Source organism: Aspergillus affinis (genome assembly GCF_023601865.1).
Source record: "Aspergillus affinis strain CMG 70 chromosome Unknown NODE_6_length_556011_cov_87_064024, whole genome shotgun sequence".
Classification (NCBI taxonomy): domain Eukaryota; kingdom Fungi; phylum Ascomycota; class Eurotiomycetes; order Eurotiales; family Aspergillaceae; genus Aspergillus; species Aspergillus affinis.
This window is the reverse complement of record NW_026515787.1, coordinates 319317-341240: the sequence shown is the minus strand read 5'-3', so window position 1 is coordinate 341240 and position 21924 is coordinate 319317. Positions and strand designations below refer to the sequence as shown.

General features: G+C 52.8%; 6 protein-coding genes across 6 annotated transcripts; 1 reads left to right on the top strand and 5 right to left on the bottom strand.

Moving 5' to 3' along the window:
- Positions 1-531: 531 nt before the first annotated feature.
- KD926_009644 (TFIIH/NER complex subunit TFB4) lies at positions 532-1752 on the bottom strand (the record flags this gene model as incomplete). Its single annotated transcript, XM_053095676.1, has 1 exon — positions 532-1752. The coding sequence occupies one exon, from the start codon at positions 1750-1752 to the stop codon at positions 532-534; it is 1221 nt and encodes a 406-aa protein (XP_052960211.1).
- Positions 1753-2555: 803 nt separating this feature from the next.
- Positions 2556-6301, bottom strand: KD926_009643 (glycerophosphocholine phosphodiesterase; the record flags this gene model as incomplete). Its single annotated transcript, XM_053095675.1, has 4 exons — positions 2556-2768; positions 2828-3228; positions 3288-6083; positions 6166-6301. 4 exons carry the CDS (start codon positions 6299-6301, stop codon positions 2556-2558), a joined length of 3546 nt encoding a protein of 1181 aa, XP_052960210.1.
- A 2166-nt stretch (positions 6302-8467) lies between these two features.
- Positions 8468-11166, bottom strand: KD926_009642 (UNC45-central domain-containing protein; the record flags this gene model as incomplete). Its single annotated transcript, XM_053095674.1, has 2 exons — positions 8468-10891; positions 11086-11166. 2 exons carry the CDS (start codon positions 11164-11166, stop codon positions 8468-8470), a joined length of 2505 nt encoding a protein of 834 aa, XP_052960209.1.
- Positions 11167-12902: 1736 nt separating this feature from the next.
- KD926_009641 (protein arginine N-methyltransferase) lies at positions 12903-15680 on the bottom strand (the record flags this gene model as incomplete). The annotated part of the gene is made up of 4 exons (XM_053095673.1): positions 12903-13202; positions 13261-14801; positions 14888-15509; positions 15570-15680. The coding sequence occupies 4 exons, from the start codon at positions 15678-15680 to the stop codon at positions 12903-12905; spliced, it is 2574 nt and encodes an 857-aa protein (XP_052960208.1).
- Positions 15681-16308: 628 nt separating this feature from the next.
- KD926_009640 (DEAH-box ATP-dependent RNA helicase PRP43) lies at positions 16309-18775 on the top strand (the record flags this gene model as incomplete). Its single annotated transcript, XM_053095672.1, has 3 exons — positions 16309-16631; positions 16691-18557; positions 18647-18775. The coding sequence occupies 3 exons, from the start codon at positions 16309-16311 to the stop codon at positions 18773-18775; spliced, it is 2319 nt and encodes a 772-aa protein (XP_052960207.1).
- A 619-nt stretch (positions 18776-19394) lies between these two features.
- Positions 19395-21809, bottom strand: KD926_009639 (uncharacterized protein; the record flags this gene model as incomplete). The annotated part of the gene is made up of 1 exon (XM_053095671.1): positions 19395-21809. The coding sequence occupies one exon, from the start codon at positions 21807-21809 to the stop codon at positions 19395-19397; it is 2415 nt and encodes an 804-aa protein (XP_052960206.1).
- Positions 21810-21924: the final 115 nt, after the last annotated feature.

The window sequence follows — 21924 nt, the reverse complement described above, 5'->3', positions numbered from 1 at the left end:
CAACAGCTAAAAGTACCCTATGACCAACTTCTCAATGGGCAGTCCGATTCTAATTGTCTCTGTGCCAGGGATCGAGGACGATTCACGAAATCACGTCTATTCAGCGCAACCAGCCTTTGACAATCAATATGGCTGAGTTGCATCGCTTCCTCAGATGGGTCCGGTCTCTCTCCGAATCAGATAAGAGGTGGATGTACAAAATGGGATGTCAATAGTGACTTGGGAGAGGTCAAGGCGGTAGTTAGTGGCCCGGTCCACATCGTTTTATGAACCTAGGATACCAATAGATAAGTCTCCTTGAGTCGATATACTCCTTCCGTAATCGTGTAGAAGCGTTTGGCCTGCTGAGTCCCAACGACGATGTTGCGACTTTCCCTCAAATAAGGCGTATAGGCGGATAGCCGTCTGACATCAAAGATGATGTACCATGATCACCCCCCGTGCTATAGCTTCCTTGTATGTACGGCTGGATAGCTTTCCTTAGCCACCCAAGCAAGGGCCAAGGTCCAGGTCCAGGTCCAAGTCCCAAGATCAAGGTCCCGGCGTCGGTGTCGGTGTCGGCGTCCCCGTCGCAGATCCGGACGGCGCATTCGCGCCTCTCACCTTCTTCTTCTTCGCCTTCTTCCTCGCAATCAACGCCGGCTTATTCCCATACTCGCCCATCTCCAACTGCGTCCCACACGTCAAACACGCGCCGCCCTCCGGCGGCTCACAGAAAATACTCAAACAGATCGAGCACACGAACCCGACGTCCACGACCTTCCGGTGACAGAAACACGCTGCCCGGAAGTCCACGTCTACTCGACTCGGCAAAACCAGATGTCGTCGCGAGCGCTGGTCGGGCAGGAACGCCATCATCAGGTACTGGAGTAATCCTTGCGGGGAGGTCAGGGACATGTATGCGCCCCGCGTCGCGTCGGACGCTTGTTGTAGGAACACGGCGTCGCCGCGTAATTTGCAGACGTCGATGGGGATGTGTAGTCGTTGGCACGCGAAGATCCCGTTCATGATGGGAATGTATTGGTGCGCTGAGTCGGAGGCCCCGCTGACGGATATGATCAGGATACGGGATTGGAGGCCCCCTTCTGAGGAGTCGGTTGTTGTGTTCCCGGTGGTACTGCTGCCGCTGTTTGGATCCCCCGCGGTCGAGGTGTCTCCGCCGTGGGCTTCGGACCAGGCGATGCTGCGGCGGTTGATGTGGCTGAGGGCCAGGGTGAGTGCGCCAGCCATCATGGTCGCGGAGGTGGATTTGATGTCGGCAGTGGAGGTGGAAGTCATCAAGTCGTGTAGGTTCCGGGTGACTTGTTCTTCGACGATGCGGAAAGGTCGGTATTTATTGACTTGGCCGGCGGAGGTTCCGTTCTTCTTGCTGTCGCTGCCGTTTTTGTCCATGCTGATGTCCCCGTCTTTGTCCTTAGAGGAGGACGGGTTCTCGCGGGGATAGAGCCATGTTGCTTTTTGGCTGTGGGATGCGACCACGGCGACTTCGTTGGCGTAGTTGCATGCTAGGTGGGCGTTTAGGAAGACGAGGACGTTGGCGATGGCTTTGGAGAGGGGGAGTTCGTTTTCGAGTAGGGCCCAGGCGTGCGGGTTTGTGTCGAAGATCACGGTGAGGAGGGAGGGGGCGGGTTCTGGTGGAGAGTGTGTTAGTCGGTGGTTCGGGTCTCTGGTATACAGAGAGATGTTTGAGAGGAGGGGGGACTTGCCTTGAGCACTAGTTCCGTAGTGCTCTGTGGCGTCGACGGAGTTCATTTTTGTTTATCTCTTGCTTGTTGCTCCAGATTTATATCAATGGTACAGGAGGAAATCGTAGACTAGTTTGAGAATGTATCCAAAAAGAGGTGGAGGGAAGGAGATAAAGAAGGGCGGAATGCGGAATGCGGAATGCGGAGAGGAATATTCAAGAGCTTGGTTATGTCATTGCATGGTCAGGAATTGGGGGGTGGAGAGAGAATAGAAAAGGGGATTGCGTGAGAACTTGATTAGCTTCCAGAGCTAGTCAGCTGCGTTCGTGGCTTATCCTGAGGCTGGATAATGTGGCATGAAAGAAAAAGATGAGTGAAGCTTGAGCAAGCTATACTGACGATCGTCCGTGCACGTGATTACAGCCTGGGCAATCAGGCAGAAACTGTCCGCCAAATGACGCCCTACGGGTTTCCGAGGAGTCAAGAATCCCGATCAACCAACTCATCACGGTGAATGTCTCGATTCTCCGGCAGTCTGGCAGAGCTATACTCGAATCTTACCGTCCGTCCTCGACATGGTCATCTATAATTCAAACGATGAACCGCCATGGATGATACCAATTCAATTATCTGCATTATACAGCATTGCCAGTTGTTAAAACCAGCCTCTATCAGCTAAACTCAAACCTATCCTCCAGTGTAGCTAGAATATCATGTGCGCAAGCAAAAGACGTGATCAATAAATAACCATAAGCCAAGCAAAACAAAGGAACGTCGGGTGTTGCAATGAATCAACAAAAGTACCCACTGTCGCGAGATCCAATGTTGAAGGTCTCAGGATACATGATACCATCTCTACAAAATCTATTCCTATTTGATGTTTAGGTGGTTATCCTGCACATCAGCCTGATTTAGAACTGGGATTTTCAAGGCCTGGTTTATAGGATCGGAAGTGGGCTGGGCGAGCGGACTGGGTTGAGGAGTAACGGCCGGGGTATCCTTGTTCTGATGCTCCGTGAGTCCCTTTCGAATGGCTAGAACGGAGTCCACGATGACGGCATCAATGCCCTCGGCAACTTGGAGCTATTTGCACTGTTAGCATCGCTTGGACCAACACGCAGCACAGCATTAATAATACATACCTTGACGTTGGCAGGTTTGTTGTTGATCGCTCCGTACGAAACACAAACCAGACCGGATTCCTTCACCACTCGCACCAATCGAGGGCAGAGGACCAAGGCCTCAGCTTGAGTCACAACGCCAAGCAGGTTCCATCGAGAGGCGAACCGAACGGCTTCTTGGAGGCTACTGGCCCGAATATCACCGGCCGGCGTGGATCCGGAGTCCGTCAGGAACAGGACAGGGATGGAGGGCTGCTTGAAAGACAGCAAAAGACAAATATCCGGGTTGAAACTCGAGAAGATCATGTTGCGGCCGTGTCCCAGATCGTAAACCAGGCGGAGAACCGTGTCGACAAACGAATTCAATTCCACCGCATAAGTGTCCATCTCTTCGTCCTCGCTCTCAAAGAGCATGGGGTACTCTGGCGATCCCAGTCAGATCGTCTTGTAACCGTCCTTTATGGGGGTAGTGGAAACTCACTCAATTCAATGTTGAACCCAACGGACTTGGGCAGCTTCTTAAATAGCTCCTCCAGCGTGGCAAATGGCGCCTGAATGTGATTACCGCGGGTATTCCCCTTGAAACCCTTCTTCTTGAAGTCACGCGTGTGCTTGATCTTCTCGTTCAACTCCGAGGGGTCGTATTCGGAGCCGCCGACGGACATGGAGCGCTGGCGAGTGTTCACGTCCTTCCCCAAAACGTCGGCCGGTTGCCCCCTGTCACCCAGCTGAAGGAATTGTTCCAAAGTCAAAGTATGCACGGGAGCATCTATTCCAGTTTCGCTGACGAGGAAATCATGGTAGATCACAGGGACGTGATCCTTGGTCAGTTGCACATCGAATTCCACGTAGGATGCGCCCAGATTAGCCGCGGCAATGAACGACTGGATCGTATTCTCTCCGAGTTGTAGTGAGTTATGGTTGGCAAAGTTCTTACCCAGCCCGCGGTGACCGATTACCATGGTTGAGCTCATACTCTTCCAATACGTTTGGTCCCCAGTAATGGACATGTTGGGGTGCTGGAAAGGGGTGATGATAAGGAAGTTGAAGGTGACGGTGCCGATGATTTCCAACGTGTTGGCGGCGATGATAGGGACCGTCGAGTCACCCTTCAGGTTGATGCGATGGGATCCAACAGTGGGTTTGATACTGGACAGCAATGCAACGCCACGTCCCACGACCTTCTCTTTCGAGCCAGCGTAGGTAGGAATCAGATCAAATACCAGCCTAACCTTGGCTGCGTCTGCGGCGTGGAAAACCATGGGTTCGGTGGAAATGTTGTCTTGCACAGGGAGATCAATAACCTCGGGCTCTCCGTGGGCTCCACTGGCCGAAACCACGAGGGACAGCGCTGTGTCCAGCTGCGTCGAATGCGCATTTTCCATGGGAATACGGTCCAGATTGACGGATGCAATGGGGTTACGGGTATCCATCGTCCCCAGACTAACCAGGATCATGGCTTCATCGGTGAGATACCGGTGTCCAAAAGACTTAATAGGCTCAGAACCTCGCGAACTAGAACTCCCGGCGGGGGTCTGCATGTTGGATCTCCGGTCCGCCAGGGAGGATGGCGGGGGAGAGTGAGAGGATGACGGCGAGGTAGAACGCGTGGGAACGGGGATCACCGGCTCGGCCTCGTTGACTTCCGGCTCAGGCGTAACTTCTGCAAGACGCCGAGCGACGGCAAGGTGACCTCGCAGCGCGGCATGTTCCTTGGCTGTCCACCCAGAGGAATCGGGTTTCTCCAACTCGGCACCGGCTTCAATCAGCAAGTTCACCACTGCGAGCGCGTCGTCGACGCAAGCAATGAACAGCGGGGTCCAGGAATACGTGTGTTCCGCGAGTTCAGTATTGGCCTTCTGCTCGTGGTTGCCATCCAATAGAATCTTGGCACACTCATGGTGGCCGAAGCGGGCTGCCACATGGAGTGCGGTTTCGCCCTGTTCGTCCTGGTAGTTGATATCCACACCGGCATCCACCAACAGTTGGACGATATCGACAAAGTTCGCCTTGGTGGCCAGGGCAAGCACCGCGCTTGATCGGGACACCCGCTTGCGGATTGTGATCTTCTTCTCCTTCTGTCCTGGCAGGTTTTCGGCATCCAGGAGGGCCCGGGTCGTGAGGGGGTGGCCGCCCACTACACTCAAATGAAGAGGCGCCCAGCCGTCATTATCTTGCCACGAGGGCCCGTCAATACCTCCACTGGCATCGAACATACCCCAATCTTGCAGGTGCTCAATGATGACCTCGCAGACAATCTTGAACCCGTACTGGGCGGCGTAATGCAATGGCGTTCGGCCAGCGAGGTCCTTCGCCAGGAGAGCGGATCGCTGCGAGCTTTGGAGCTGATCCAGCAGATGCTGCAAAAGCGACACAGACGGATCAGAGCGCTCGAGATGCTGCGGGAAATCCGCCTCCTTCACCACGGAGCGCGGGGGTTGAAGGGTCGGCAGGGCAGCGGGAGTGATGTAGTTAGATGTCTCCAAGGGGAAGTCAAGCACCATCGAAGCAGACTGCTCCGAGTCGGTGGTGGATTGCGCCCGACCGATCGAGATCACTAGTCGGTGAATGCAATTGCGCTTGTTGATATCGTCTTCCTCGGCAAGGCTGTCAATCCGACCCAGGAGGTTCGAGATACAGGACCTAGCGCGGTAGTAGATAGACCGCTGCAGGAGATTTTTGAGGACTTTAGGGAAGATACCCTCTCCGCTGTCGTCCGCAGCCGACTTGAGCGTCTCCAGCAATTCTAGCATCACGTGCGTGTCGTCCTTGCGGAGGGCGTCGTCGACCGCAACCAGTAAGCTGGCCGGCAGGTTCAGATTGGGACGAGCGGGACCTCTCTTCAGAGACAGCGAAGAGTGGGTGGAGCTGGCATCGTCGTTGATCTTTTGCTCACCCAGCACGGATAGCCAGTCGTTAATTCGCTTCAAAGACTCGGAGACCCGAGCATTTGAGGCAAAGGGGGCGGGGTCCACCTTGGTCTCGATATAGGTCTGCTGCGCATGAGAGCCCACCTTCTTGTCCAGTTTCTTGGTGATCTTGATGAACCCCCGACGGTTGACCTCGCCGTACCACTGTAATTTACGCAGCTGTCCGCGCAGCTCCAGCAAGGCAGCCAACAGGTCCTCCACCTCCTCAGCGTCCAGGCGGTGGCCGACTTCCAGAGAATGGCCATACCGCTCATCCAACAGCTTCAGACGGCGCGCAAAATCCGAATATTTCTTATTGTAGAAGTAATCCACATCCTCGAGATTTCGATCGAGGGAGTGAAAGAATCCTGGGAAAAGAAGAAAACCAAGTCAGGAAGAAGGCCCTAGGGCCGGACACGCAGAAAAACAAAAACAAAAGTCAAGGCTCACCGGCGAGGTCTGCATCATGACCAGCCTTCACATTCTCCGCCGCTGATTTGATAACTTTTTTCAGGGCCTTGTACTTGATGTAGGACGCGCTCCACTCGGGCACGACATTCCGGGGTAAATTGCGGCCGAATTTCATCTTGACGGCTCAAGTAATCTTTATCTGCAGGAAAGGATCGACTTTAATGGGGTATTTGTTGACGTTTCTCTGTATCAGCTTCCTTATCACGGGAAAGATTCTCTCGAATTGTACGGCGAGTCGCAACGTATTGTCTCCAGTGACCACGGCGACGATTTATGAACAGAGTATAGATGAAGGAAATATTTAAATGGAAGAGCGTAGGCGAATTGGAGGGACGGAAGAGGAAACGGACAATTGCAGAGTCGAATAAAGCAGCGCCATGTGTTGATTGAAGGGGACAGAGGTCAAGAACAAAGGGTGCTCGGTTCGACGGTGGTCTATTTTTCTTTCTGGTTTCGGATTTCAAAATCACCCCAATGTGGCGCAAAGGACACTAAAAGAGAATCGTAGGGCGTTCAGTGATGTAAACTACTCCGTGACCGGGGGACGGGCGGAATGGGAGGAATTTAGTTCGGAACTAGAACTAGAGAATAATGGAAAGCGTCAGCACGTGGCAGCCCGAGGATCGACGGACAAGGAAGAGCAAATTGCGGTGAGAATCACGATCTCCAAAAGGGAAAGGGGGTCATCGGACCTGCAGGGGAAAGGGATAGAGGTGCAGATAGAAGGAATCTCAAAAAAAGAACAGAAGACAGGAGAAAAAGCAAAGGTAGGTAGCGGAGGCAGACGGAGGAAGCTAAGTAGACCGTACGGAGTGCTCCGTAGAACTTTGACGAAGGTTTGGAGTGGAGCCCACAGAGGCAGGAAGGGCGACAGACCTTCCAGTTTCCACATTCCAATCTTCCATGCACCTTTGCACCGGGGATTTCGTGACTGGTTGGGAGAGACCGACCGGTGGCGAGTCGCTGCTCGGCGTGGACGGCGGACGCCCTCTGATTTGTCCGCGACCTGGGCGGATTCCGCGGTCGATCGTTCCAGGAGTAGAAGGAGGAAAGAAAAAAGAAAAAAGAAAACAAACAATAAAACTGAAGAAGAGAAGGAGGGGGGGGGGCGGGGGAATAAGACGAATCGAGAGGAAAAACTCAGCCAGATAAGAATCCCAATCCGTGAGGTCACAAGCTCCCCCGACTCTAATCCCACTCGGCTTCATCATCACGGACTCCACGGCGGGATTGGTCCACTCCCTCCAAGGGTGCGAGCTGAGTGGGCGCTAAGGTACTCTGGACTGACAGTAGAGTCATCCTGCCTGCATTGTTGGCTCGGATACTCAGGTCCTGCTCCGACTCGACTGGTCTCGCATGCAACGGTCAATCCTTTCCCTTTTCCTTCGCGGTTGAGTCGAGGAGTCGAGCAATCTAGATCGGTTGGGGGTTAAGTCTAGCCCAGATGCAGGACGGAGGAGATGGCGGAGGTTACACGGCGGAGATCATTGGATGCTCGACCGCTTTGCGTCTGGAGAGGCTCTTCTCAAGGAGAGCGGTGGAGTGCGTCGTACAACACTACCCTGTACTTTATACATACGGGGTACTCAGTACGGCGTAGTGGAGTACAAGATAGTGGGAAGTACGGAGTATGACGGAGTAGGGAGGACGAATGTCGGGGAAATGCCTGAGGACGGGGGACCCTGTCACCTGACGGGGGCCACTGCAAGGCGTGCTGCACCTCCGTTGACTATTTCGTACATCTGTACAGATCATAGATAATATAGATAAAATAATGTCACCCCGTCAAGCCACAGCTACTGCTCCCCCAACCATCGTCGACCATCGATCAACCCGAGCATCCCGGTGGCGAACATCCCCGCTTCCTCTGACGTCGACGTCCCCTCACTTTGCACCCGGAATTGGCCATTGAAAATGTGCATCTCATTCATCGTCAATATTATTCATCCAACACTAGTAGCTAGTCATGTTCTATGCAGATGAGCCCGTGTATCCCTTGTATCGTATACCCCCTAAGAATGAAGAAAGGGAAAAAATATCCGGAATAAACAAATTCAACAATACGACGACGCCATCGTAGAATAGAAAACAAAAAGTGTAAGCGATCTGAGCGATAGAAAAGACGCCGAGAGAAAGAAGCAAATAAAAAGAAGCAGAAGACAGCAATAAACACCGGCTGAACGAATCCCATCCTGGGTCCCAAAAAGTTCAAACAACGCTAATAGATCGGGAAGAGCAAAGGGAATAATATAAAAAAGAAAGGAAGAAAAGCCATCATCCCCTACTCGACCAACGGCTTCAAGGCTTCCACACCCGTCTGCAGGATCGTGGTGTTCGAGGTCTTCTTAAGCACGTTTGTGAGCGTCTCTACGGCGCCAGCGCTCTTCACGGCCTCTTTGGCCCGCCGCCCGATGTCGCCCGAGGCGATGCAGGTCAGGTTGCGCAAGCAGGCGACGCCGCGATGCACCAGGCTCTCGTCGTCTTCTTGACACAGTCCCAGCAGCAGCTCAACTCCCCGCGGTCGGTCGACCACGCCTGCGATGGCCGCGTCGAACTCGGTCAACATGGCGAGTCCACCCCCGGCGGCCCGTCGAGTCGCGGCGTCGTCGGCATCGGTAAGAGCCAGGAGAATATGCAGACGCTGTGCCGCTCGCTTGGAACCGTCGGCGAACTTGACGATGCCAGCCTCGCAGGTCATGAGATTGCACACCAGTTCGCAGGCGGCGCGCTGGATGGGCGGGCTGTTCGAGAGCAGCAGATCCTCCACGACCGGCCACGCTTGGCGGACAATGGCATCGGGCACGGCTTCGTCAGGGTACGAGGCCAGATTGGTGAGGGCGAGCAGACTCTCAAACACGGGCAGGAGATCGCGGGGTTGCTCGGCTGTGAGACTGGTGGATTCGGGCGACACCAGCAGGGATGCTAACGGGCGAATAGCCGAGGTCACCTGAGGGAAGCCGGAGGAGGGGAAAACGTGAGAAGGGTTGACCGAGATCAGGATTCGTGCCAGTGCGTGCGATCCGTTCTCCAGGGCCTCGCTGGAGATGGCGCCGGTGCTTCCTTGCCGGGGCGCTCCTAGTTGAAGTAACAACTTGATGGCTCCTCTCTGAGCTAGGGTCCCTCGCGACTTGCGGTCCCGGGATAAGGAAAGCAGGATTTTGCTGACCAGCCCCTGGATCGAGGGCAGCGCGGTTTTTCCACAGTCCACTAGAAGAGGCATGATGCCCGCGGTGACGACGGCGTTGCAGCGAGCCACGACGTGCTCGTCGCTTTCCAGCGGATCCGGGCCCGACCGGACTTTGGGAGAAGCCTCCGCGTATGACTTCAGCTGGGACATCTTCTTCTGATCTTCGGAGAGGTTCGGAAGGAACTGCGTGAGATTCACGATAATCATCAGGCCTCCATATAGCACCGACGAATCGGACAAGTTCTTCTGCAGAGTGCTGATGAGATCTCGCAGGAAAGCCGGGTCTGAGGCCAGTTGCTCCTTGACGTCAGGTTTGACGGACGAGTATGCCAACCCCTCAACCACGTTCTGTATGTTTTCACCCTTGTGTCTCGACATCAGTCCCTTGAATCGATCAACCAGCCCCAAAACCGTGCTTTCTTCCTCCTGGACCTTACCGTTTGCCTCCGACCCATCCTTGTCGGACGTCCGGATCTTAGCCAACACCACCGCCGCCAACTCGGAAGTCTGGTCATCGCCATTCGTCAAGGTATGGGAGAGCCAGTCCGAGAGATTCTTCGCAATGGCTTCCCGGCACGATTTGTTGATGCACGCAGTATTCAGCAGTTCCAGCAGCGGGACCTCCAATTTCCGACGCTTAGCCTCCCGGGCGACCGCGGGCGTCAAGGCAGGCATGAAACCTTCGGATAGGAAGAGAGACGCGGCGACGTTGGGGACGACGGGGAACACGGCGGCTGTGGCGGAGAAGGCGATGACGATGTCATCATTCCGGGCTTTGCTGACTTTGGCGGAGATGAGCTGCGAGAAGCTCTTCTCTCCAGTCTCCCCAGCAGCTTCCAGATACTTCACGGTGGCTAGCGTCGCTTGACTTCGGAGCTCCAGCGGTAGGCGACTGTCCAGCGACGACAGAATCACCTCCAGGCCCTCTTCATCCACCAGATCCTGCAGTTTCTCTGCGTCGACAGCCAGCAATCGCGCGATGCCCTTAAGCGACCGACCGTCGAGATCGTGTCCCGACTCCATCAGCTTGGCGATGAACAGCTGGAAGAGCTCCCGCTCGCAGTGCAACCGAGTCTCCTCCGACGGCCAGACGCCGTGGTCCAAAACCACCGTATCCAGACACACCGCCGCATTATCGCCCCGATCGTAGATTTCGTCGAAAAACGTCGTCACCGAGACCTGCAGCTGGTCGGAGAAGTATTGGCGCACGGTGGCGCTCTGACGCACCAGGCCGGCGATGATCTCATCCTGCCGCGAAGATAAGGCATGCGCGCGCTGGGCCAGTAAGAGTTTGGCACATTCCAGCGCAACGCCCTCGGGGGGCTTCAGACCGTCGGTGCGAAGATACAGGGCGGCGTCCTTGCCGGCATCATCCTCGCCGCGGGTGACGTAACGACGGCAGAGGTCGAGCAAGTGGTGACCGGTTTCCTCCTCTTGTTGGATTTTCAGGAATGCATCTTTGACGGTCGGGTTTTCCGGGGCGAGAGACAGAGCTTCTCGGAGATTTCGCGAAGCGGCCTGTGCATGACCTCCGACAAGCGGAGAATCGTTAGATCGGTCATGAACAAAGAGAAGAAAGAACGATTCTCTTCAGAAAGAAGAGAGAAAAAAAAAGATCACAGAAAGAGAAAGATAAAAAGAAACGAAAGGGACGTGGCGTGAAAGGGAGTCACATGTATACGAAGGAAACCAAAAAAAAAAAAAGGACCTACCTCGCGATGGCCGGCATCAACCAATTCAATAGCCTCCCTTGTCAGGTGTACAGCGCGTTCGTTACCGGTTGAGTGAACCATTTCAGGCTTTGCGGGGGAAGGAATGGAAAGCGAGAACGCGATAGCGAGCAGGCGGGGAGGAAGAAGAAGAAGGGAAGGGAAAGAATCCAAGAGAAAAACGGAGGGTTTGTGGATAAGACGATCTAAAAGAATAGTGGGAACGGGGAAAGTGGGCGACAGTTGGAGATGGGATTGGAGAATGGAGATAAGTGGGAGCGCTGGACTTATCGGGAGGCCGACAAAAGTAAGAAGATTACGGATTAGAAGAATGAATGAATGGTTCAATGGTCGATGCTGTCACGGTCAGTCCGAGCAAACGCAGAAAGGTCCGATAACGCAAGAAACCCGCCCAAAAAAAAAAAGAGGCGGAAAGAGGAAGAAAGGGGGAATAAGATATAGATGAGGATCGGCTTCTTGTTCGGATGTATATATTCTTTTTTCTTTTTTCGTTTGCTTGGTCGTTTGCCTATTCCTTTATTTTTATCCTCAACAGATTTCCACGAATTAATTATAATCGAAGCCAAACTCAACAATCCCAGGTGATTGATAAGTGGAAGCATCACTGCATCATCGACTGCTGACCGCACGGAGATCCGAGACTCGGCACTCTCTCTACCTCTCCCTTACTGTCGGAGCGGCGGTTTAACTCCGTTCTTCATACTTCTTGACTTACTCTGAACACGGAAGGAAATGATCATAATGCGAATACTCGTGATCACGCACCGATCCAGTGAAATATCCCCGGTCGGTCAAGATCAACCAAAAGGACCTGAGCATCCTCCCACGGGACAGAGATAACCCAGTCTTCTCTGACCAGCGAGGGAGGCTTTTCAAGATACACCAACCACCTCTGCCCACCGCATCACGTTGCTTCATTCTGAATTTCCCAATGTTCTTCCCCCCCACACGGACAAGTCCTGCGGCCTCTCTAGTTCCATCGAACTATTGGACGCTTCGCGCAGGGACCAAGACCCCTTCGGATCTGCACCGGTCTCGGGTCCGTCACTTCAGTAGTCTAGCCTGACTCTCTCTGCGGTTTCCCACACCGAGTACGTCCAGACTCCGGCGAGAGGGGGCCTTGGTGGTACTACTCCGTACGCCTTGGCGAGTGATGCAGAATCGTTCTGGCGAGCGAGGCGCGTTCCCACTTGGCGGCGGCGGATGGCTTTCCGACTGGTTTATCTCGCGGCCTCACCTGACATGCTGCTCTGCTTATCTTACTGACCTTACTCCGTACCTCCTGGGAGATCCATCGTAGGAGTACGTACGTACGTGCATCAACTGGACTTGGCGCTGGGTTTCTCCTGCGAATGTTCCACCGTCCCAAGTATATGGAAACTTCCCAAGTGTGGTAGGTATGTCGGTCCAAAAAAAGAAAAGGAAAAGAAATCCGATAATCACCGCTTCACCTGGATTGGCGATGCCTCGCATGGATCCACGTATGCAATATGCTCTCTTGTTTTATGCGTGGTTCGTTCTAGTTTGCACTTCTCTTGCTTTTGATCCGCGCTTGGATGCTTTGAAACGTCATTGCGAATCTCATGCGTCGGTCTTTGCTTCTTCTCTTTTTTTTTTTTTTTTTTTTTTTTTTTTTTTTTTTTTTTTTCTCGAAAATCTTTGCTTCTTCTACTTATATCCTGTTTTCCGATGTTCCGCCTCAAACTCTCAACTAACTTCGCTTTGAACCGTGTACGGTGTACGACGTCAATCTCACGGCCAAGCCCTTCTGGTCCACCGCCAAGGAGTTTTAGCCTCGCTTACATCAAACAGCCCTCCTTGATGCTTGAGTGTAGATCACTCATGCCCACCCTAACCCGTCGCACGCCCGAGTTGTTGTTTTTGCTCGGCTGTGATTTGGGGCGACCGCTGCTGTCAGCGCCGGGTGAGTCGGCCCTGGCTCCGCTCATCACAGGAGCAATAAGCCCCGTGGTCGATGGCTCCGCGGAGCCTTCCAAGGCAAAGACCTCAACCATCCACTCATACCACACTTTCCGGTCGTCGGTTTGCCGGTACATGGTGACGACAACCTCGCCGTTTTCAGGCACGTTGAGAGGGCTCTACATGAGAGTTAGTCTTGTTCTCGTTCCAATTGGGGGGGAAATTCGCCTTGCTTACCTTGAGCGGAAAGTAGATAGGGAACCAACTGATCATGTTGGCACTCTTACTGTCCATGGTCACGGGGTTGGTAGACAGCTCTACGTCCCGATACAGGACAGTCTCGAAGTATCCCGCCAGGCCATGGCAAACGCCTCGGTTTTGAACGGGGAATGCCAACCGTGTTCGCCGCACGTTGTGTGCATTCGAAATAGTTGACGAGGACGGGGATTGAGGCGGGATGTGCTTGTTAGGATGGGAGAAGGACCACGCCGTTTGCACAAACGGGGTCGGAGTCTCGGACCCTGGAAGGGTCGCGATGGATGACCGAACGTTGCTGGCATTGCTGTTGGCCAGATTACTGTTCATGATGCTAGCTGCGGACGGCTGATTTGCCGAAAGAAAGTCAACGGCATGCAACATCACCACATACGGGGTCTCGGGAGCCGCGGGGTTGGAGATTGTTTGATGCATGACATCGGCGTGAAGCTTGGGCGCCGAGATGGGCGTGAAATGGGCCGTGTACGAGGCCGGAATGGAGATGCCGTGCACAGGATTGATTAGGTGAGTAATGCCATCCAGGCATTCGGGTGAGAGTTCGTTGTCACCGAATGAGCCTAGGAGCTCGGAGATTACAATATCAATCGTAGTATAGGCGAACTCGGGCGCGGTCGGCTTGGCCTCGGCCTCAGGGGCTTGCGATGTGTTCGAGTTGTAGAGGTAAGAGTCCTGAATGCCCAGAGATTGCCCAACCGAGGCTGGGTGCTGTGGCGTAAGCTCTTTCTTCTCTACTCGGGGTCCTTTCCAGCTACGCATATCGGACTGGACAAGGGTAGCTTTTCCACCCCAGAGGTTCTGGTTGTGGCGCTGGAGAAGCACAAATGCGTTGGGGTTCTTTTCAACCACCCACAAGTCGATGTCAACGCCTGTTTCGGCACTTGCTTTGAGTGCTCGAGTGACCAAAGGCCCTCGACCGGCACCCACTACCGCCAGAACCACTCGACCGTCCGGGTTTGAGGTTGGCTTCTTCTGCGTTGCCCAGTCGCTCAAAGCTTTGGCAATAGCCCTTTCGTACCATTCGTATTTGATAGGATCCTTCTCAAAAACTTCGTAGGTGATACTCTCCAGATTGACGGTCAATGGCTGGAGCGGAGCTTGTAGATAGTCTTGATAGCCGACTCCAAATCTTTCCAGAGCGCTTCGTGAAGGCTGTTTATTTTGAAGATTCCTGATGTACGACAAATGGGGCGTGGAGTCATAGTGTTTCTTGTTCGAAACTGCAGCCTGCGTCAGGCTCGGGTATTCGGAGCCAGACACGTTCGAATCAAACGACTCGTCTGGTTCCACTCCCGGGATGGGCCCAACATCGCACAGAAGTATCCAGGGAGGTGTACGAAGACACATAAACCGAGCAATCAGAGCCTGATGTCCCTTGGATAAGACGGGATAACCCTTCTGGTTTTTGATGAAAGAGTTCGCGTCAATAGTAAGCATGTGGACTGGCTCAGAATGCCACCGAGATTGGACCGACATAGGCGGAAGGAATTTCGGTAAGGAAAGAGCTAAAAATAGTGTCTTAGTAGCAATATATCGAGGCCGAGGAGAGAATCAAACAAGCAAAATAGAGGTATACACGGGACATCCTTACCTATGAAAAGTCTCGAATGATATCTACAGATTCTTCTGATGGTGTCCCAGGCGTCCCATGTGCCGAAAGGGTCCACGCTCGGGGATGTTGCTCCCGGGAAGCCTTCAAGAAATTCAGCGCGGGGTTTCAAGTCGCCCATCTCATCGACTTCCAGGTCCGGGTTGTCAACGGTCTGCAACCAGATATGGAACTGGATGTAAGGACCAAGATTGATTGCATCCTGGATTGCTCGAGCATAGTACACCACGCCTTCCGAGTGCATGCTCCCATGATGCAATTTTGGCCCAGGAACCAAAAGGTATCCAATTCCGCAAAAGGCTGCATAGGCCACTTCCAACATCAACACTTGGCGAGAAATGTCCGCAACCAACGGATCGGGAGAACACAAATCAATCCAAGAGCTAGTAGCGCCCACCAATTGGGACATCGCATCATTCGGAGTCAAATGAGTATCTGACGGCCCCAGAGGCGGAATGACCAGGGGCTGTGTGTTCGCCGTGTTTCCCAGAGTCCCATGAGCATCAGGAGTCACCGCCTGTGTGTTGGACAGATGAGAGGAGAGCAAGCCTAGAACCCGGGATTGGAAGTGGGAGGTAGTTATCGGGGTCGTAAGCATATCATACTAAAAGAAGAGCCGTTAGCATTTTAATAGCGCAACAATTGGGCGCAGAGCGACTCATACACTACTCTCATGAGCTGCCTGCACTACCTGAGTAGTAATCGTTTCTGTGCGCTTGCTTTCATGCTGTCCAACGCAGAAGCTGATCCCCACATCGTCAGGGTTGTAGTCCATCTTGTAAACACGACAAGCGGCTTCTCAGTATGATCAAGCGAGGAGATGAGATCAAACAATCCCCTTCTATACAGTGAAATCCAAAGAAGTATGACCGCCGGAGCTATTTGGACACAATTTTCCAAACAGATGAAGGGCGGACCGAGAACTCTGGAAATTAATCAGAGCGGTTAGTTAGAGTGGGCTGTTGCTGACACGGATGATCTGCGTGCAGAATTAGTCCCGGGTAGGTAGGCAATTGAAAACAATGGAATGATCAACCCAATTACTGGCTCCCACACATTATTCGATAGAGACCATCCGAGGAGACAGAACGGGGAGAGGAAAAAGGATACAGGGAGCAGGAAGCTGTAGGACGACGGAACAGCGGCCCCCTCACTCGTCCGATGAAACCGTTTCGAAGGTAGCGTCCCTTGCGCTTTTCCGTGGGGTTTGGGCCGGCAGAATCCAGCGGGCGGTGAGGAGTAGTGGCAGCAACTGTGGCGATAGGCGGCCGACCTGCCATATCGGGAACAGCTTTTTTTTTTCTTCGCTCACCGTTGTCTGCGGAGAAACACCCTCGTCCCGAACAACCCTCACACTCACCTCTCCCTTCCCTTCCCTTCCTTTCCCTCCCTGGCAAAACGTCATGGTTGACCGACGTTCAGACTCTGAGGACGGCTCGCGTGCTAAGCGTCAGAAAATGGACAAGACCGGCACGGATCCCAAGGACAATCCGTACCTGGCTCACATGTATGCGGACTCGTCCTCCAACGGTGGCTCTCACTCATGGACCGATGGCACTTTAGACAAGGACTCCCCTTTCGCCAAGGTGACGAGACATCAGACGACCGCTGCTCAGGCAAAGAAGATTGAGGATGGCGATTTCAACCCTTTCAACAACCGACCCTTCAGCAGCAAGTACTTGTCGATCTTGAAGACCCGTCGCGATCTCCCCGTTCATGCGCAGAGGTAAGTGTCTCGAAGTTCTTCACCCGCCACTCCGATCACTGATCATGTTCCTTGTACAGAGATGAATTCTTGCGGCTGTATCAGCAATCCCAAATCTTGGTCTTCGTCGGTGAAACCGGTTCCGGAAAGACCACCCAGATCCCTCAGTTCGTTCTCTTCGACGATTTGCCACAGTCGCAGCGCAAAATGGTCGCCTGTACCCAGCCTCGTCGTGTTGCCGCGATGTCCGTCGCCCAGCGTGTGGCTGCCGAAATGGATGTCACCCTCGGCGAGGAAGTGGGTTACAGTATTCGTTTCGAAGACATGACCGGCCCCAAAACGGTCCTCAAGTACATGACCGATGGTATGCTTCTGCGGGAAGCCATGAACGATCACAACCTCAACCGATACAGCACAATCATTCTTGACGAAGCTCACGAAAGAACCATGGCGACGGATGTTTTGATGGGACTTCTCAAGGAAGTTGTAGCGCGCCGCCCGGACTTGAAGATCATTATCATGTCTGCCACTTTGGATGCGCAGAAGTTCCAGCGCTATTTCAACGATGCGCCTCTGCTTGCAGTTCCCGGTCGTACCCACCCGGTGGAAATCTTCTACACCCCCGAGCCCGAACAAGATTACGTGGAGGCTGCCGTCCGGACAGTCCTTCAAATCCACGCCACTGAGCCAGAAGGTGACATCCTTCTGTTCTTGACCGGTGAAGAAGAGATTGAGGATGCTGCGCGCAAAATTTCTCTAGAAGTAGACGAAATGATGAGAGAAGTCGATGCTGGACCTTTGAAGACCTACCCTCTGTACGGCAGTCTCCCGCCGCACATGCAACAGCGCATCTTCGACCAAGCCCCTGGACCCCGTCGTCCCGGAGGTCGCCCCGGCCGCAAATGTATCGTCTCGACCAACATTGCCGAAACTTCGCTGACCATCGATGGTATCGTCTATGTCGTCGACCCCGGTTTCTCCAAGCAGAAGATCTACAACCCCCGGATTCGTGTCGAATCTCTCCTGGTGTCTCCCATCTCCAAGGCGTCTGCACAGCAACGTGCCGGTCGTGCCGGTCGTACGCGCCCCGGAAAATGCTTCCGCCTGTACACCGAAGGTGCTTTCAAGAAGGAGTTGATCGACCAGACTTATCCCGAAATTTTGCGTTCCAACCTTTCGTCGACCGTCCTGGAGTTGAAAAAGCTCGGTATCGATGACTTGGTCCACTTTGATCTGATGGACCCTCCGGCTCCCGAGACGCTTATGCGAGCTTTGGAAGAACTGAACTACCTGGCGTGTCTCGACGACGATGGAAACCTGACCCAGCTAGGACGCCTGGCATCCGAGTTCCCTCTGGACCCTGCCCTCGCCGTCATGCTGATCAGCTCGCCCGAATTCTACTGCTCCAACGAGATTCTCTCCATCACTGCCCTGCTTTCCGTCCCACAGGTGTTCGTGAGACCGGCTTCTCAGCGGAAACGGGCCGACGAAATGAAGAACCTCTTCGCCCACCCCGATGGCGACCATCTGTCTCTCCTCAACGTCTACCACGCTTTCAAGAGCCCGGATGCGCAGGAAAACCTGAAACAGTGGTGCCACGACCACTTCCTGTCCCTGCGTTCCCTCCAGTCGGCGGATAACGTGCGCATGCAACTCCTGCGGATCATGGAACGCGAGGAACTCGAGATGGTGTCAACTCCTTTCGAAGACAAGAAGTACTACGAGAACATCCGGCGCGCACTTTGCGCTGGATTCTTCATGCAGGTCGCCAGAAAGGAGGCTCAGGGCAAGAACATGTACACCACCATCAAAGACCACCAGAATGTTCTTCTCCACCCCTCCACCGTGCTGGGCCACGAGGCCGAATGGGTCCTGTACAACGAATTCGTCCTCACTACCAAGAACTATATCAGAACTGTCACCGCCGTCAAACCTGAATGGCTCATTGTAAGTCCTGACTTCCCCTTCCCAACTGATATCAACCTTCCATTAGACCGCATCCTATTAACCTATTTATTCTGTTCGCTTTCTTCTAGGACATTGCCCCAACATATTACGATATCAACTCTTTCCCCAAGGGCGACATTCGCTCCTCTTTGCTTCGTGCCGCGGAGAGGTTGACTCGAAAGGAGAAAATGCGTTCTGATTCCTCGAGGAGACGATAGATTTTTTATTCCCTTTTGTTTTAAATTTAATGAATGCATAGATTTTGTTTTATCCTTTTATATAAATATATTTCACGCTGTTCCCGGATTTGAACACTTCTACCTTTTTTGAAGGTTGAGATGAAAATACCATATTTGAGTGGTCTTTTTTCCCTCCCTTTGACCCGTTTGTTCCGTTCTGTGCCGCCGGCGGAGTGTTGTAGATCTGGCAAATTTTCATTCCTTGGTAGAATTCACTTCAGGATGATCAGATGTGGCGCATACATAGCATGAGGTATAGTATATTTTCAATCAACGGGAAAGGGTCTTTCTATCATACTATTCTTCAAGTCAAAAGACAAATTAGAAGAGAGGAATGTTTTCTAGAGCATCGTAGAAGTGTATAGTACCAGGTTTGATTTCATAATGATAATGTACAGTTCGGTCCAGTATATTAACAATGCAGAAAGAAAGTGATAATCGATCGATGATAAAGCCAATATAAACTCCCAGTCACGCCTTCCAATGCTTCTTCTTTCTTTATACGACAAATACATTTCATGCGCTCCTCCATGATCAAAAGCGCCGCCCGATAGACGATGGACGCGTCATGGCGGGAAACTTGCAAACGAGTCCAGTTCTATGGGTTCCAATATGGGTTCCGATATGGCTTTCGATTTGGGTTCCGAGATGGGCTTCGATATGGTTTCCCAAATGATTTTCGATATGATTGCCCAGATGATTTTCGATTGACAGCCATGTGGGCTGGCGGTTCGGTGGGGTCGAGTTCTGTTGTCGAGAGCTGGGCCTTCAGCTCTCCCATATCAGTTGGAGGGGAGACTTGTTCAGGTGCAGCCGTTGGGGTGTTGGATGTGGTTTGGGTCAGTTCGAAGACCATTTGTTTCAACTGAGAGACTTCATCTTTGAGGCTAGAGATCTCCCGTTGGTGCGCCTCCGCGATGTCATTAGAATAAGATGATGTTTGGTCATCCACATTAGGTGATTGTGAGATTTGTAGGTTCTCTAGCTGAGCAATCAAATTACCTGCCTGTTTGAACTCTGTCGGGGCACCAGAGACCATACTTGAGAGCACTTGCTGAGAATAGGTATCCATCAGCTTCATCCACCGACGTGCAGGTTCGGCATCAGGGCCGAGATCGTTCAGCTTGTCAGAAGCAGCGTTGACGAAGGCGTAACATTTTTCCCAGATAGGCTTTTGCGACATATCTGATGATGAGCTGTCCCTTGCTGTTTCCCATCGTTTATAATCGAGGTCAGCGGGAAAGATCAAGTCTATTTGCTTCATGGCAGACTCCCAGGCAAATCCACTGTTCACGGCAGTAACGATAAGAGCCTCGGACAAGTCATGTGCATTGCAGTTATCGCAGGCGCGCACCATGAGCGTGATGAGACGCTCGAGTTCAACTTCCGGGTGTTCGGTGGAAGATGCCATGAAAGCCAATGCTCTTTTCATGATCTGTAGGCAAGCTCGCCAATCCCTCTGGTTGCCATAATACTTGAGGTAGGCATTTAGAGTGGGGAAACTGTCCATATACCCGATAGATCTGGCATATGAAAGATACGCATTGGCTCGGTCAGGCTGCCCAAAGTTTAGGCATCCGAGGATCAGTGTGGAATAAACAACAGCATTGGCAGAACTTGACGGGGGAATTGTAATATCAATATTATTGACCCTTTTTGGTTTAAAGAAACCCAGTTTTCCTATATCGACCGGGAAGTTCTTTCCACTGAGCATGTCCAGGAACGTATCCCAACCTCTCAGGTTCTTGGTTCTGTAGTTGTGAGTGAGTATGGCGAGAATCAAAGAAGAGTTTAGTGGGAACATGTTAGGCAATATTGCCTTCAGAACCAGTTCGGCCAAGTCAGTTTGGCGAGTCCTGGTGAATGCCAAGAGCATATACTTCAGTCCCACTACTCGATCTGGATCAGGAGAGTTGGCTAGACTGTGCGCCAGCTTGATAAGAAGCTCATCAAGGGATGCATCCCCGCACAAATAGTCCTCAACATCGGTTCGAATTTGTCGGTCCACCTCAAATGATCGATACTTGTCAGCCTCGACATTGCAGCCCGGGACAATATCTTCGGGGTCGACTTGTTTTCTCGTCTTAAGTTTCATCATCTTGCGCCTAAGTTTATTCAGTTCGTAGAGAAGTTGTTGGGTGCGCAGTCGAGGCTGTGATGGATCAGTTTCGTACTGAGCTCGAAGACCCAGATAGTCGTGGGCGATTGTAGGGCGCAACAGGAACCGGATTGCTAGCTGTTTCAAAGCGACAACACGTATGGCCTTCATGCGGGCTTTATCCTTTACAAGCCACAATGGTATCGTATTCTTCTCAAAAGCAAACCCTCGTTCGTCTTGCGCCAATCTTGAAAGTAAAGGGTCTCTGAATGTATCCGCATCGTGAACCGCGTCTGGGGTCACATATACATCATCTGGGGTATCGTCGTCAAGATGCCTATTTAAGGACTCGCGTGGGATAATGACATTCCAGGATCCTTCAGATGACAATTCCGAGAACAATTTCGAGTTTTCCCTGAGTAACTCCGGACTGAGGCCAGCATCCACTTCCGATTCTTTATTGTGCTTCTCTTTTGAGTTTTTCGTGACCGTCTGAGAGTGATAGGAGCGAAGCGAGAGTTGCCCTGGGCGTCTTGAGAATATCTCGGAGGTCATCTGAAAGGGACGATGCTGCCGTGCGTGAAACGTCGCGTTGAAGAGCCTGGGTTTTTGCCGTGATGCGAGAGCTTCTAGTAGTCGCCGTTCCTCATCCACCAGCTCGTTGACCTCCTCCTTCACCGCCGCTATTTTTTCCTTCCATTCCAGACGGCGTTGGTCCTTGGCTTGAGCATCCGCCAAAGCGGCAGCGGCAAAGATGCTGGTGTACAACGCTGTAACCGAGTTTCCGATCCGCAGACGACGTTTGCTGGCGGCCGATGCTGTCCGAGATGCCAATCCCCCAGAGCTGGTGCTCAGGCAAGAGACGCATCCACAGGTCGACTGCGCCTGGGGGGCGCGGGACCAAAAGCGTAGCATTATCGGGACATCTGTCTTCGTGAAGATCCGAACAATAAACGAAATTGGTTGTCGGACTCCGAGAACGCCCCTAGAAGGGTCAATGGCCTGTGCCAAGTGTTGTGCGCGAAAGTTT